We start from the raw sequence: 17,795 nt of genomic DNA on the forward strand, positions 1-17,795 counted from the left end.
TATTTAGCTTTCAGTTCCAACGGTTTTAGAAATTAAGCAAAATTTCATACAGAATGAACATTTTTCTCCTTTGTCAGATGAAAAAGGTTGTATTGCTTGGTCCAGTCAACTACATTGGGTTTGAACATACCAAAGCAACTGCACTGAAAAAAGTCTGCAAGATTCTGAAAGCATCCAAGACTGAAAAGGAAAGGAATATCCATTAATAAACTTAACAAAAGAAGACTGCAAGTATCAAAAATACACATTGACCACAAGGCAGTACCTAAGATATAATGCTGTCAAAGACAGCTCTGAGAAAAGAAACATAAGAATATACGTTCTCTATTGAGCATTATCCCTTTGTTAAACTTTTACAACCTGTATTACATTAAAGAGTGAGAGCAGATTAAGTTAAACTCAAATATTTAAAAGTTAGTAAAATCTCATCTGTTAACACACGAGTAAACACTGACTTCTAGTATAACAGGGAAACCTTGGTACTCATTTATCTATTGAGCTAAATAGTGCAAAAGAAATCAGAAAGGGGCCAGCTGATACCTTACTTCTCTTTCTGAACCTACAGAGCAGACAACAGAGATTGATGAATAAATTAAAGGACAACCCCTCCTCACTCCCAAAATAGCATCTACTGATTAATGCTATGGACTGATTTTGCCACATTCCTATATATACAGCCATGCGGAAAGAACCCCAGTAGCTCTTATGCTGGCTGTTTATTTCCTAGTGCAAAGGAAGTTCTCATCAAGGAAAATGAGGTCCATTTCCTTCTCTTAGCAGAACTCATAACAGGCACTACTAGTACATCCATCAATCATCACTTTTTTGCATTTATGAAGCGGTGAAGCAAATCACTACTGAAAAGATACATGCTTAAAATACACTATTCATTAATACTCACTTGTATGGAGTTCTCCTGAGTGAAACAGGATGCTTAGAAGATTTTCTCTGTATCAGGACGTTCACTCTTTCATGCGAGGTCAATCCTAAGAATGCAATCTTACCAGAAGGAAAATGTAAGTAATTGTTAAAACGTGAACACCACAAATTAAAATTCCGGTGATAGCAAAAGACACTATTGAGAAGGGAGGGAGGGGAAGAGGTTGGCCATATCTAACAAATAAGTAACTACTACCATAATCAATGACTGAAAAGTATGTTTTTAAATGCCACTTGGACTAAAATAGAATCAGAAATCTGTAACTTTAACGCTTCCACCAAGAAGGCAATCTTAATTGCTTGTACTGTACTTTTACAGATGTCTGTAGAAGTATAAGATCTATAGCAGTTAAGCACCTATCTCCTCAAATTTTCTCTATATTCTACCACACAAATTTGTAGAAAAAGAGCCTCAGAAAAAGACAAAGTAGCTGAGCAAGAAAAATGGAAGAGGATGTCAGAGACTCAACAATAACTTCTCCATTTTCTTGATTCCGTGCCTTCTTTCATCGAGTTTCACAATGAAATTTATGGGTTTTTTTCTGCATCTTTGCTAACATTTTCCTTTTTTTTTTTTTTTAATCAACATAAATCTTATAAGCCCTTAGAAATGGCTGCAAGGGTCCTTCGCTGAATTAACACGTTAACTATCATAAAGTGGTACATCTACAAAATGACTGCATACAAAACACAGTAGTCAATCGTAAACATCCCACCCAGATCCCTTTTTTTCCCCCAGCATAGTCTCAGTGTCTTGGATATTACAGATATCTAGCAGTACACATGTAAAACCATGAATGTTTTTTTTTAAACAAGATACTAAGCAAAAGACTTGTTTTGTATGCTTAACACGTATTCAAATGACACATCTTTCCTAAAAGCTGCTAAACAAGCTGTTTTCTAGATGTTTTCAAGACAGCTCTTCTCAATCTTGCTTGCATAGCCAAACTCCCTCTGAGAAAACATAAACAGGAAATTTGACAGTCCTCATCAGGATAAAATCCAGGTCATATATTTCTATTGTAGCAATGGGATTCAATACAGTCTAATGACGCACTGCTGAGCTCTGCCATAGAATTTTCAATTCAGGACTAATTGTGCTATTGAGCTTCTGTGCCATTTTTGGGGCAGTAACACCAGTTCTATTAGTTAAATAAGTTTCTTGCCTTTAAATATATCTTTTTATAGGTTAGGAATTTTTGATGAGTGGTAAACCTAGAACTCTGTTATAGGAAAGATTTGCAGACTGCGATCCTACTTTTAACATGGGAATGCTGAGTGCACAAGTACTGGTGAAACTTAAAGGACTGCCCTGAGATTTAAGAAAAGCACCTAGATGTGACATCAATTAGTCAAGGAAAGCTGGCACAAAGTTTTTACGGGAGCAAATCATCTAGGGAAAAGTTTTAATATGATGACTCTTAAAGAGAGGAGCATAAACTGAAGGAAAATAATACCTGATAAAGCTGAACAGTCAGGCACAACAAAGCCCATACAGCATGAAAACAGGTTACTGCGAAGATGTAGGAAACCCATGGAGAACAAAGTATTATCTGTGTGAAGTATGTCCATGCTCCATCTTGATGATAACTTGTTGCACAATGGTTTGACCAATCTGACAAGATGCATAATTAGTTAATTATGTATTTAGGCCACTTAAAAACTGAACAAAGATTATTTGCATGGAATGAACATTACATACCAATGTGCTCTAGAAATATCATGTTTAATGTATCACGTTTCCCCTTAAAAGCACCCACATAGATATGTGACTGCTTGCTATTCTGGCTGCAAAATCTTTACATTACGTGTTCATAATCCACAGAAGGAACGTTCAAGGCACTGGCTATCTACTTTTTATATGATACTGAAATAAGCCATTGTCTCTTATTGTCAAGACTTCTGAAATGTTGCTTCATGCTTATTTGTCATTTTAGGACAAGAATTTATCATTTATCTTAAACACCATCATCAACTAAAGAAGACACGAGGGTGACAATGCCAAGAAAGTAGTATTTTACCACTAGTAAATACATGTAAACTAGAATGTCCAGCTTCTGTAAGTTTCTTAAGAAGTACTTAAAGCTTACCATGTATGTATTTAACCTATTAAAAAAACCAAACAAACTAAAAGCAGAGCAACTTTTTTTTTTTTGCCTCTATGTCAGTAGAACAACAAAGATATTTCCTTTCCATTTTCCTTCACACACAGGAAATGGAGAAAATAATATGCATACATAAGACCACCACTGAAACGCTGGAAAGCAACTCATGTTCACGAGTGACCTGTGTCTTCCACTGCTATAGCTGGTTCACTTCTATCTACGTTGAATATTGATTCATTTCAATATAACGTGAAGTAATATGACATAAAATGAACTCCCTCCACTTTTTATTCAAAAGGTTAGTGCTATGCTAATTCCTCCTCAGGACCTACATTATAATGGCTCTCCTTCAAGAAATTTCTTAATTTTCCAAAGTAACAGTTTGGATTTATTAATCATATATATAGTTCTCTTCTTTTCAAAGTTATCACTACATTAAAAAAAACCACTGTTGCAGATGTTCAATATAGATATTTCCAAATTACAAAAATCAATAAAGCTTTGCAATAATGTATTTAAAAACTTATTTTCTATTACAGTAAATGGTATCCAGACCAGAACCTGTAACCTGACCTACCTCCATGTGGCTTCCCTATTTCATCTCTAACAAAAATGCCTTCTGATGTATTTTCCAACAGATATCCCACTAGAGCTGTATCTTAGTTCTTATTCCACACAAATCTAATCAGGTATTTGACTGAAGACTCAGATATTATGTCTTTTCAAAGACAGAATTACAAGATAACATTACTGCTGAAATATGGTATCATTTGTGCAGGTATAATTACACTTGCTAGAAACAAAATGCTGAAATTAAAGAGCATAGACACATGTCCTTGAAAGCTAAAGTAAAATAAATTCATGGATACATACACAGAAGAGTTCCATAAAGCAGCGAGACACTAGTCACAGTTAGGAAAGACAGGAACAATACGTAGTAATGATGGTTCCCAACGCCTGAATTTGACACAAGGAAAAAAAAAGTTTGACATCTTAAAATTCAGCACTATTTGCATTTCCCCTTGAGTTAACAGGAATAAAAATAATCAAAACCGCTTCTCACTATTACTTCTGCTATCCTCAAGAGACTTTGACAAGGCTGATCTCTTTCTCAACTTTCTCCTGTAAGCCATCCCAATTTATATAACAGAATTAGTTTGATACAGTCAACCAGGATTTGTCTCTGCTTCAGAGCACACCTTCAGCTGTTTTAGCTAGATGAGGAGTAATCATGCAACCACAACTTTCCCCACGCACGGTACAATTGTTTCATATGACTGAAAAATCTAAGCTATTCAATTTAATTGTTTGACCTTTGTGTGCTTCAGAACTGCAAAGATAGGCATAAAATCCCCCAGACTTCTGTCAGAGAAACTGTTACATGAAGATATACAATTATTTTTCTTCAAATTACAATCAGTATTCCTCAAAGCTTTGAAACAATGCACCAGAAGGATGTCTCACCATTTTGTAAATAGCAAACACTGTAAAAACATTTCCAAGTATTTAACATTATAAAAAAGCTATTGGCAAAAGAATATGCTAAAAATACATTGCTACAGATGTAAAGCTCTAAACTTTCTATCTTAAGCATCACCAGTAATGAGACAGCAGGGAAGAAAGGAGGAGTTTCTCTAAGAACACAAGAACATAAAAAACACCCTGCAGGGTTATCTCAGTGGTCCAGCTGCTCCACTTTACTGTCTCCAACAGTGAGAAAAGGCAACATCAGCTCAGGAGGACACACAGGCCTGGGTGCTTTTTAGAGTTCGTTCTCCTCATCCACAGCTACTGCCTTACAATGTCAGAATGTACATACTTGTCTAGTTATTTTAGTATCTACTTTTGGACAAATCGGCCAAAAATTTGTCTAATCCCTTTCTGAACCTTCCGATATTGCCTGTATCTGCAAACTCTACAGCAGCAAGCTCCAAAATTTCACTACCTGTCATGTAAAGATATTTTTTCTCCCAATTTTAAATCCAATTGATATTCTCACTGAGCCTTCCCTGGTTGTATTATGATGTGCTTGGCAAATAACAGCTCTGCATTGACTTTAGCAATCACCTTCACTGCTTTTTTTGGTTTGTGTTTTTTTTGTTGTTTTTTTGTTTGTTTGGTTTGGTTTTTTTCAAAGTCTCAATCATATCCCCTGTTCCTTCTTCTCTCAAAAGAAAGAGTCTGAGACTTTTTGGTTTCTATTGTTAAGTTGACCACTCCGCCCTTTAATAATTTTAGTTGTCTTTCTCTCTGCCATCTAACTGATTTCCCTGACACCTATCAGTAAGACCTTCAGTATCAACTGTGTATTCTTATATCAGGTGTGCTCTCTCTCCAAGGAGATAAATGTTATTTCTGTAACTTTTAAAATATGTGGTATTTTCAGACTTGATAAAACAAACACTCTCACCAATGCACTGTCCAATCCACAGAGAATGCTGATCATATCTGGCTACACATGAATCACAAGCAAGGCAATGCACAGATCTCAAAGGCTTCCTTACCTAGTGGAGGATGAAGGAAAAGCATACAGTCATAGTAAAAGCACTTGTTTCACTCAAAGTTCAGAGCATCATCTCATAGGCGTCATCATATTTTGTACAATTACTGTATAACAGACCTCATAAGAGAACATAGATGAGAACTATACATCTTAATTTTACAAAAAGAGATGGAAATAATTATTTTAAGATTAGAGTCCAAGGATCTCAAAATATCTCTTTTGTCACCGTAAAAGAAAAAAAGAAATTCAAGTAATATCGAACAAACCATGCATGTAACACTTGTATGACAAGCAATGCGGAGAAAGTTTTTGTATTGAGTAAATGCCAAGTTCAAAAAGAAAACAAATACCAAAGCCTCACTCACAAGACACGATGTGCAAAATGTTCTGAAGTCCAAGCAGCCTGCTTCTGCGAGAGCTACAATGTTCTGAAAGACATAGTTTGCACTTGCATTTGAATCACATTTTCAGGGGGATCTATGAAGATTTTTACATTAGGCCTTTTGCAGTTCATAAGCATTTTGAGTGCCAGCACTGATAGGAATAAGAAATTGCTATTTTAAAATGTCCATGAGAAACAAAACAGCAAAGACGAATACAACTTCACCCATGCAGGATTACTCAAAAAAGTATCTCTGTTGCCAAAATTAATAAATAACGTGAATGAAATATTCTTTAAAATGAGATGGTATTAAGACACAAGGTACCTCTCATATAGTCAGCCAGACTTCAGAGAGATGAGGACAGCTGCGATATTTACTGTTCCTTTATGAGTACTAGACAGACAACGTTTACTAGTCCTGTGGCAACAGGTTAAAATTGCAGTTTATTCTCCCTGGCAATCTGAAGAAACACAACCTCATGGAGAGCAACGAGATCACAAACAAAATGCTTTCCTTAATCCACAGGTTAGGGAGACCAAATATGAAATTCTCTACTGATTGGTTGGCCACGATTTCTTTTTGCCATTCTAAAACAGAGTTAGGAAATGGCATATCATTTACATGATGCTTAAGCACAAAAATCAAACCGTTAAACGCATCTTCAAAGTATCTGACAAAATTTAACTCATTTCTAGCATTTGGTATGTCTTACGAGCAGAATTGTACGAAAGCACTGTGAGTATCTCTTTCTAACCTTAGACAACTGGAGTGGAAACCACACAAAATTGATACTTATTAAGTGAAGTTCTGTGTGAATTTATATCAGAGATAACATCAGTGGGTCTGTACCATATTTGGCCAAAACTCACATGTCAAGGAGAAGACGGAAGCGAGGGAATTACAGCAGGATAATGAAGATAAGGAAACGAGGAAGGAAAGATAAGATGAAGGTAGTAGGAGGAGACATTATCTATCATCTGTGTTGTTCAATTACATGGCTAAAAACTCTTAAAAGAGTGAAGAGTATTTACTGCTTTCAAGTTTAACAAAGCTGCACATGATGACAAACAAACCAACCAAAACTACATACATGTTGCACCATGTTAGCCCTTCCATTTGTTTTTATGAAACCACCTACCTCTTTTCTTTCTTTTTCTGAAGTCTTAATGTACCCAGGATCAGTTCTCCAAGTTTTATAGAAATAATAAAGAAGACCCACCATGCTGAACATGACAGGGATTTTAAGAATTGTATCTGTCACATGTAATAATCAAGTTAAGGAATATATTCTTATACCACATTATTTGTGAAACAAATAAAATATTCTAAAATTAGTTTAAATTATTTTACAATAAACACACAAAAAGGAAAATAATTACTTTCACTTTCATAGTAGGATCCTCTCTGTCCTTCAGGGGCCATCATATCAGAGAAGCTGAATATTCTGTCCCGTTTGACCGCTGGAAATGACTTTTACAACTGTATAAACCTGTATCACAATACAGCTCCCTGTCATCCTCACTAGCAGAGTGTAGACTTTTGTCCTTGAATATTTAAGAGATATAAAATGAATTCAATTTCTTTTTTCCTTCTGAAGTTTGTCTATTTTACTTAAACAATACCAATCATACATGTATAGTTATTAAGCTTCCAGCAGCCATGAGATGAGTTTGACTGCTGCACACATCCCTAAGTCACCGAACAGGCCCTTACTCATTGTTTTCTAAACCTTGCTCTCTCTTGTTTGTTGCAACTAAAACAACCAAATAAATTCAGACAGAAAAATACAACTGGAAGTCATCCTGGAACTATCTTTGTCATTCAAAAAACCAAGCACACACTTCTAAACACTTCTGAAGGTAACGAGACAGCTACTGAGAAACTTTCTTCCCTCACAAATAGACTAGAAAATCCATGATTATGAATGACAAATTTCTGGTCTAACTGGACATTTTTCTTCTTGCATACCACTTGCTTTTACCCAGTGGTTGTCTGTTTTAATTACAATATATAGAGGGAATTGATGTCTCATGAACTCCAGAGAAGTAGACTTCAATTCAATACTTTTTATGTATAGTTATTCGCTGCAACTTCTTTAGCAGACAAATTATTATTATTCATGAGGGAGGATATGTGGTCATTAGGAACATAATTTTTACACTATGGATTAAAAACATCTGTATGTCAGGTGAAAAGCAGAGAAAAACATGTCAAGATCAACTGCCTCTATACAGCAACAGAGGAATATGGAGTGGGACAAGTTTCATACCAATTAAATTCAAGCATCGAACTTGAGAGCTCAGGCTGCTAAAGAACAGTCCATGATGCCACCAAGGAGCAGTCAGAGCGCCCAAGCCTGGATTCCATCTCCAGTGACCACGCAGTCACTACATAAACTGCACAGTGTGAATAACTTAAAAATCAAGTATTGCAACCTCAAGGGTTTTTTGTCTTATGAGCCAACAACACTGCAAATAGCTCTAATTAAAATCAAGATGATAAATTATGAAATCATGGCACTGTATATTACCAGACTTATAGCTGTGTTTGTTACAATGCAATTGCAGGGTGCACTTACAATAGTCAAAATGATAGTGCATTTCTTGTGGATGCTGCTGGTCTATTTACACTTCTATTATTTTTATGGAGCTGAGAGAAGTCCTTAATTAGAATGGCTGGATTTTCATTCAGTCTAGAGGAACAGTTTGACAGACATAAATACACATAAACTAAAATACTGAACACTTTTATAACACTCAGATCTGTGGCCAGTTCCAGAAGGAAAACACATTCATGAGAAACAGGATTGGATAGAAAAATAGCAAACTACCCACTTGCCCATCTCACCAAGCTACAGTTAGACCTTCAAGAATGTTGCTATGCTCACTATCTTCAGCAAAGTGTCTGACTCAAACCCCTATCGTTGGATTTTTTTTTTCTTTTTAGATGACACCAAGAAAACCTTAAAACATCAAAACACAACACTGAATAACATGATTTTCATTCAGACAAGTATATGCGTGTATCCCCAGCAGGAACATACTCAATCAGTTAATCGAAGTTAATCCTGATAATTCTATTAAGGACATCTTAATTGGGAACAGTACAAAAGGAAAATGCCACTTAAAGCATGAAGTAATTAAAAATCAATTAAAATTGGGTAGCAATATATTACAGTTGGTTTAGTACAAAATTCTTTACAGTTCTAAGTATCTCCATAAAGGTCTTTTCACAAAACTTAATCAATAAATAGACACCCCCTGCATAACAAAAGAGGAGGGCACCAAAAAGTGCATGTAAACTACTGAAACGTTTTTGTACTCAACAGTGCAAAGCCTCTTCAAAGAAAGTAAAGGAAAGGTAGAAATGAATCCACTGTACGCTCAGGATGAAGCATAACCTGTGAATAAAGACAGACAGGAGTCTGGAAGACCTGTTTGGGAGGGATACAACAAAATTTGTTCCTTGGTTTTTTGCGGGGGGAGCAAGGGGGTGATGTTTTTAAAAGCAGAAGCATGAGTACCATTGTCAAATCCTTGTCATTTCAGAAAGAAGAGATGCTTCGAAAATTATTATTAATGCACATGTTATCTGGTTATACTACACGCCAAAATACATTACTGTAGGACAGTCTCAGTGAGGAAGAATAAAGAGTCACAGGGAGATGCTAATAGAGACAATTAAGTTTATAACAGAGATGTCTTCATTTTGATATTGCAGTAACATAAGAAATAGTTCAGAATGGTACACAAATAGCTCCTAGAGATAAAAGAAGGTACAGATTTTTAGTCCGCATATAACTTTAAATTAAACTCAGAGTTAATTCACCCCTGCCCAGCGGAAATAAACCAATCTAACCAGACATTAACAGTCACATGGAATTATCTGGAACTGCTCATTACTATTTGCAGGACCAGGCTTAGATTTATTAGGAACTGCAAAGAGAGTTCTATTATATTTCTTGAGTATAAAGGATATCAGGTAGGAACCAGAAAAACCAGGTCACAGACATCCAAAAAACTGAACTTAGCAGAAATGCTGTGGGAAGATACCTTAGATTCTTGAGCCCCACAAGTTGCCTGAAAAAATATTGAAAGAAAAAATTATTTTTTTTAAATATATCTAAAATGTAACTCCATAGAATATAAATAATCTGCTTTGTTATTTTAAAATCTTCACACATACAGTATATTTCAAGTCTTCCAAGACTTGTCACTCAAAAGAACTGTCACTCAAAAGCATTCTTTAGCCAGATGCGTAGACAGTTAACAAAGCAAAAATAAAACTGAAGAGTGCTCTGTTGCAGCCTAATATTACATATCAGAAGTGCTGTAGCATTGGGTGAAAAATGCAATCTCTGTCTATCTGCACACTGATAGCACCGCAATTTCAATGAATACCAACTGTTGCAGGAACTGTTGAACAATGCAGGAAACCTGCAAAACAGCTTAGGATTACACTGGGAGGTCTGGGGAGGAGAAGGGGAGGGAATGGTTCATTAAAACTCATTCCATGTCATAAATACAGAAGGAAAAGTTGAGATAAAGCACATTTCTGAGCATTGTGAATGGGTATCTCAGTGTCTACCAGATGCAGACCTTCAATAACACTCTCTTTATCATTAAAGTTAGCTAACAGACTCCCTAAACACTTTAGTATGGTTTTGCACACCTGAAGACCTTCAATTTCTATGGTCATCCTAAAAAGTACATATATTTAAATCCTTCACACTCTGCAGCCATTTCTTTTATGCTAACAGAAGCTAAACTCTGAAAAGAATACTCCATTAGACACCTTATATGGTGTCTGTAACAATTAAACATGTGTACAGGGAGAAAAAGCCACAAACCTCACAAACAGAGCCATCCCAAAGAGCAGGAAGAGAAGCAGACCTCCTTTCAAAAGCCAAGAATCAGAACTTAAGTTCATTACGTATCCTATGGCCCACATCAATGTCAAGGAAGATGCCAACAGCAGGAAGAGCTATTAAAATGATTATTGTTAAAATATGACAAAGTATTCAAGCAGGACTGACTTCAAAAGTATTCACTTAATGCAGTAACAAATGCTGAAAGACTCAAGGTAGACAAGACAAGGTGACACATCAATACATCCAAGGGTGAGGTGTGTGGAAATGACAAAAAAACCCCACCCAAAACCACTGCTACATGCTTTTAAAGACTTTTATTTTTGTGCACCCAATTTCAGAAACCTTAGAAAATCCTCTTGTTCGCAAAAAGTTAAGTTGCATATTATTCTAAACACGGAATGCTGTAGCTTTATTTCCATTAGTTATTACTTGGGAAATTACCTCGTATTTCTCTACTATTTTCAGTAACCTGTTATTTCTTCTGCTTCTCATTCTTTCTTCCTCTTTTACCATATAAACCATGAAGCGATTCAGACTTTGATAAGCAAGGTCAAGCGGCATCTCTCCCTTTAACAACAGAAACGGTTAGTTATTTATGCATTTAAAAAGGAAAGCATTTACGTGTTAACAGAAGCAATAAATAAATATAGGTAAACCAAGAATAACTGGGCAGTTACTACTTATTTTTTTTTTTTTTTAATAAGGCAAGGGTAAATTAAATTCAGACTTTCAACATGCTTAATCCAGTGCTTTGTAGTTCTAAAACCTGATACTTGCAACCACATTGCATCCATTTGAGTTATCTGTTGGACTGTCTCCAATAACCTGAAATGCTAAACTGTCTGCTAGAATATTACACGCTTACTGAAAGAGAAGGTTTCTTGTTTATGTTAACTTTTTAAAATGAAACAGCAATATCCTAAGTCACATATAATGAATTAAAAAAGCAGCAGATGGAAAAGCTGCACAACTTAGTACACAAATCCTGAATAACTACACTGCACAAACATATCTATATAATCATAAGAAACTATACTTTCAACATTTATACCTCCCACTATCAGTTTTTACAAATATTAGGATGAAGGCTTTCATATGTGACTAGCCCTTCTGAAAGTACAAACAGGCAGTGTCAAAAGCTGGTTTTCACAGAATGACATACACACCTTTTTATTAAGAGTCTCATTGGACACCAAGACACTGTTATTTTTAAAAGTCCGGCCAAAGTCATTAGTCTTCATGACAGCATTTTGAAATAGAAAACAGTCAACTTTTTTTTTTTTAAAGTTCGAGGAGAATCTGCAAAGGATACAATTACATTCGGAGTGACCGAAAGACTTGGCTGTTCATTAAATGACCATTGGAAAGAATCTTGGCATTCATACTTTGAGCCACACCACAAGAAAGGTGCTAACTCCTTTTGGGAAAGACTAAGAATGCCTGCTCTTAGTCAACTCCTGTTGCAAAGGATATCCAAAGTGGAGAGGACTCAGATTTTTCTTCACATTCATTTTACGCATTCATGTCACGTGGAATGAAATATCAGGAAAGCAATCTTACCTTGACATTTTTTATGTCCAGGCTAGCACCAGCTTCCAGCAACAGATCCACTGCACTAGTATTTCCTGATGTTATTGCCCAATGCAGTGCAGTATTCTTTTGAACATTGTCTACAGCATTGAGAGAGGGGTTAAACTTTAAGAGAAACTTCGTAGGTTGTGGTCTAGATGAAAATAAAGTACAAACGTTAACAAAATAAAAGATATCTATACTGAAGATGAAACTTTTGAACATCTTATAAAAATGACTTTTCCCATCTGTGAAATAACAGCAGATACACAATGCCTTGCCTCAGAAAAGCTCATCGACGGTAAATCCAAGTTTGTAATTCAGACCTGCTCTTAGGGTTTTTCTCCACACTATGTTATCTTACCATTTTAACAAATATGAGGTACATACACAGGTTGCCCAGAGAGGTGGTGGAAGCCCCATCGCTGGAGGCATTCAAGGTCAGGCTGGATGGGGCTCTGAGCAACCTTATCTAGTTGGAGATGTCCCTGCTCACTGCAGGGGGGTTGGACTAGATGACCTCTAAAGGTCCCTTCCAGCCCAAATGATTCTATGATTATATCTTTCTACAATACCGTGTATAAGCTTAGACCTCCACATCTTATTTATTCTAAACGCATTTTACTGCATCCACCTCCATTTATTTTAATTTCTGGGAAAGTACAATAGTGCTGCAGACGGTTCAGCCACAGATCTAAATTTTTCTTAGAAATTCTTTTGACTTCTTTGCTATATCCAATTAGCTACTTCATAACTCCTGATCTCCAAAATACTGCATATTTTAGTACAACTAAAAGGGAAAGGAATGTCAATTTAACAACAAATTTTGTAAGAAGAAATTAACCTCATCACTTCTTGGGTACAATAAAATAGATTCTTCCTAAGTTATTCACTACTTACCCAATTGCTTTTTGTGCTGATAACATTAAAGGTGTTTGTCCATTGAAGTCTGTTGTGTCTATGCTCTAAGTACAAGAAAAAGATAACAAGCAAGTGATTACCAGTGATTTCAGGAAACAGAGTTAGACGGTCAGATTCAGAGCTGTACAACCGGCTTAGCTTCACAAATGGAAAGAAACTGGAAAGAAACCAAATTATACCAGTCAAGAAGCAAACATTCATTTAAACACTTTCCCCCTGCCCCGAGTCTTGCATGTCATTCCTTTCAGAAGATGCTGAGTATCCACTAAGGATACTTTTAAGGGAGAGTCTCCACTACAGATATTTTTAAGGGAACCATGTTAACCGCATTTCTTGTCCTCTTGCGCAAAAATACTATAAATAAAATGCGCCTTGTAAAGCAATGTTAACCATCTTCCTTGTGCAGAGGTACATAACAGAATGTCCAAGTATATAAAACTGCTTTATTAAAAGAACAAAAAAGGATGGATTGATTATGTATCTCGAGACACAATTATTTAAACATCTCACTTGCATTACCTAATTTTCTTCCTTCTTCTTCACAACGAAAGTTTCCTTGTTCCCTGCCTCCACCCATCATTACACTAGAGGATATTTAGTTAAAAGATATTTTGATATCTATATATATATAGAGAGAGAGATATGTATATCAATATTTATTGATATTTTAGTAGGAAACAGGTAGGCTAAAAACTTTAAGTTTGTGATATTACCATCTGCGCCTACATTCCAGAATTCAGTTACTCTACTAAAGAGAGCTCTATGAGAAAGAAAATAAACTTATCAAGTCTTTAAATCTTAATACTCATTGTTTCAAAGAAACAGTTTAGATCATATAAGAACTCTCCTCTCATTTTTATTAGCAAATTGTTACACTTGTCATTAATTCTGCTTACTTCAGATGTAAGCTAAGGAGATATCAACTAGAGTGGACACAATATAAAGTTACACAAAATACAGAAATTCCTAACAAAAAATTCATACCTAGTCTGATCATCTATTTTGTACACTTCAAGTGATGGACAATTGCACAGATTATTAGTTACAAAATTGTAATCAAATGGTAAATATTTCATGAGGTACATACTTCATATACTGCTTTTTGTTCTTCGGTTTAAAAGCCAGTTGTTATTTATATAGTAACACAAATCTGCATAGCCTTAACAACTCTCCTTAAACACTCTGAGTTGTATGTAAATGTGTACGTGTGGGGATGACAAAAACAGGGGAGAGGTTTAAAAAAAAAAAAAGCAAAATAAAAACATATATACACATATATAAAAAAAATTATCTAAGTTTCTCTGAACTTATGGTACAGGGAAATAGCTGTCAAATGCCTGCTCATCATCTAGAAACAAAAGAGTTAATTCTGAAATGTATCGTACACACAGGCAGCTACTCATAAGTAGGAAACAATACTTGGGACATCAACAACATACCTGTCCTTTTGCTATGAGGTAAGCTACAATGGGCATGTGTTGAAACAACACTGCTAAATGAATGCTACTGAATCCTTCCCCGTCAATAAGACTGGGATCTGCTCCACATTTCAACAACAACATGACCATAGGTAGGTGTCCTTGTCTGCAACGATAAATGAAATGAAACTGTAGAGATGACAAAAAAAAGATGGAAATTTTCATGAAAGCATTGCCTTAATTCTCATGGATATCCCGCCAAAAAAAAAAATAATCCTTTCATATTCTTGTGTTTTTATTCAGGAAATTACTTTTTTTAAAAATTAGTTTGTATCAGAAAATCATATTAAATATATACCTTAATAAATCAGCCACGGCAAACTGTTGATTTAGAATACAACGGTTATTCTACAGTAATTTCTCCTGTGAGCAGTCTTTCTCAGAAGTAGTATCTAACTTTGTTTGGCACAAGAGTAAGATAACCCAAAAGAAAGCACTGATCTTCCAACCTGAGAATCTGCACTCAGAGAAGTTATCCCAGAATAATTATTAAAGGTTACGTTTTTTCCAGATGAGCAGTGCTTCGTTCTTTTGATCATTTTACTCAAGTCCTGTCCTAGAAGCCAAAGTCGTATGATTTTGCACTGTAACAGGTTGAACAGATGTAGTCCAGAGCAGATGCAGATGTAGAAAGAGCGGATCCAAAGCTGCATTAAACATTCACAAGCACCAACAGATACCACCACCATCGTCCAGGAAGAAACATTGCATGTTTGTGGTGGCAGCTATAAGGAGCCCAAGAGGAAAAGCTAATGGCCCTGGGAGATGAACGCCAAAGACCTCCCTACATGCCTCCAAACAACAAGGTATCTTACACTGGTCCTACTACTACATGCTTGTGCTTTAAAGCCCAGGACTGGCAGCATTGAGTCTTACAAGTGCACACGAAGGAACCTAGTGCAGAAGCCAAAACAAGTGAAAGCATGACAGGCTGAAGTCTGAGGGGAACAGTGACCACAATTTTTTCAAACTTAAACTATGCCCTAATAAGGATCAACAGTTAACTTCAGTGCCCAAAACCAGCCAAGGCTTCTTTGCCCAGTAAGGCAGAACTTACGGGGCAAAGTCTGAACAGTACTGTTTGATCCCTAGGAAAACTCAAAATGTGAGTCCAAATGACTAAAACACAGATATACATAACACAACTTTGCGGCCTGCAAAGTGGCCAGGAATCAGAGAACAGGTTTCAGCATTACTATGGACATGCTGTGAAATTCCTTATACCTCAATAAAATAAACATACCACAGAATTTGATTTAAGCTGACCACAACTGTGCTACACAAAATGCTACTGTTAACAATAACAGATTTACAACTGGTAGTTGCAAGCAGCATACCTAATGGCCCAGTGCAGGGGAGTTGAATTCAAATCTCCACCTAGCTGATCCACTATTGCACCTTTGGAAATATAATACCTGCATAACAGCAACACAGTAAGGTTAACAACAGACATAATCAAATATTAAAACATACTAGTAGTAAATAGCTCATAACAAAAAAAAAAAAATCTCACTAGAGAACCAAAAGGAGAAAAGTATTTTTGCAGTAAAAGATGCTGTTTTGAGAAAATGATTAAGAAAAAGCCCAGTAATTAGCAAGGCACTTACAAAATCAGCTTTAATCTCTATTAAACAAAACAAACCCAGGAAAATCTAATGATTTCATGTACTACATGATTTCACATATAAAGAAACCATGGTAACTTTACATTTCAGTGACATTTTCACAAAGGCAACTGGGTTAAAATTTGAATTTTACGCTTTTCTTCTCAGGCAGCATGTTTCTTTGTTTTGAAGCACAATAGCAACAAAGCGATTACAAATAACAGCGGCAGAATACTTGTGTTACTTTCACAAGGACTCTAGAGCTTACTTAACTAGCTCCTGTCTGTTGTTTATTGCCGCCCAGTGAAGAAGAGTCACGTTTTCTTTGTCTGGTTGTCGAACATCATATCCTGCTTCTACCAGTTCTTTGCATCGCTCTACTATTCCATACCTTAAATGAGAAAAAAAACATACTGATTTACTTATCATTCATTTGTTAAGCATCCTCCAGTTTAGAGACAGCCACACACTAAAGAAAAAGTAAACCTCAGTAAGCATCACCCAGCAGCTCCTACTTGAGCAAATTCCACATCGCATTCAATGGAAGTCTTGCAAAAACAGTTGAGCTGAGCCTTGATGAGTTGAATTTTCTACTTAAGAAACCTAGTTGAGATATCATTGTTTATGATAAAGATATTTACAATAGTACCTGTAAGTGATTTTTTTTTTTCTTCTTTCACCACAGGGAGAAAATGGAACTGTAAAACTTTCCTTTGTAAAAACATCCAACCTGGCTCACATTTGAGGACACTCCCATCTATTTTAACATCTTGCACACACAGAATGTGTACTTACTGTGTAGCCTTGACAATATCACAGGTGCCGGGGTCTTCAACAATCCGATATGGTCCTGTTAGCACCGGCAGATCTTTAGCCCCGTGGGTGCTATGACAGTTGTGCGTATGAGGTTGATGAGGCCCATGGCAATGGTTTTTACACTGTTGGTTAACAAAACATCTATCAACAAGCGACATTTATACACTGTACCCCACACCTCCCTCTTTACCAGAGACACATGTTATACTTCTCGAGTTGCATTAATAGAAACAATGAGGTTAATTTAAAGCACAGTTAAAAACACCTGACGAGACAAATCCTTTCATTTGGCACAGGGACACGGGAGGACAGACGGGATATGGTTAAGGTCCATCAGGCCAAATGACAAAGGCGTTATGGCTCCCGACGCAACACCCTTACGCACAGCAATACCACCACACTAGAAATGACAACCTACGTCCTCGAGTAGGTTTTGAAAGGCAAGGGCACTCGAGAGCCACAGGGCCAGCCGCACACACCAGGTGGGAGGCACTAAAAAGGCACACGCCGGACAGGCCACAGGCCTCCCTTCTCGGTCAGACGCTGCTGCCGGCGGACACCAGGCCCGCGGGCCGCTGCGGGGGGCACCCGCTCTCCGTTGCTGGGG

At 36.5% G+C, this 17,795-nt stretch overlaps 1 protein-coding gene across 1 annotated transcript; it reads right to left on the reverse strand.

Moving 5' to 3' along the window:
* Positions 1 to 44: 44 nt before the first annotated feature.
* ZDHHC13 (zinc finger, DHHC-type containing 13) lies at positions 45 to 17,304 on the reverse strand. The gene is made up of 16 exons (XM_009704251.1): positions 17,168 to 17,304; positions 16,641 to 16,763; positions 16,106 to 16,183; positions 14,730 to 14,874; positions 13,270 to 13,334; positions 12,361 to 12,523; positions 11,242 to 11,367; positions 10,780 to 10,913; positions 9,909 to 10,009; positions 7,069 to 7,193; positions 5,913 to 5,975; positions 5,455 to 5,548; positions 3,918 to 4,001; positions 2,397 to 2,554; positions 902 to 999; positions 45 to 180 (listed from the first exon to the last, which is right to left on the reverse strand). The coding sequence occupies exons 4-16, from the start codon at positions 14,856 to 14,858 to the stop codon at positions 45 to 47; spliced, it is 1,476 nt and encodes a 491-aa protein (XP_009702553.1). The 5' UTR covers positions 14,859 to 14,874; positions 16,106 to 16,183; positions 16,641 to 16,763; positions 17,168 to 17,304.
* Positions 17,305 to 17,795: the final 491 nt, after the last annotated feature.

The sequence above is a fragment of the Cariama cristata genome, unplaced genomic scaffold (genome assembly GCF_000690535.1).
Source record: "Cariama cristata isolate BGI_N322 unplaced genomic scaffold, ASM69053v1 scaffold5567, whole genome shotgun sequence".
NCBI lineage: Eukaryota > Metazoa > Chordata > Aves > Cariamiformes > Cariamidae > Cariama > Cariama cristata.

Excerpts from the sequence above, each read along its gene's own strand:
- ZDHHC13 (XM_009704251.1), bottom strand. The coding sequence starts at position 14,858 with ATGGTCATGTTGTTGTTGAAATGTGGAGCAGATCCCAGTCTTATTGAC. Across the intron at positions 12,524-13,269 it reads TCAGCACAAAAAGCAATTGG|ACCACAACCTACGAAGTTTC; the intron begins GTAAGTAGTGAA and ends ATTTTCATCTAG. Across the intron at positions 181-901 it reads CTCAGGAGAACTCCATACAA|TCTTGGATGCTTTCAGAATC; the intron begins GTGAGTATTAAT and ends TTTCCTTTTCAG.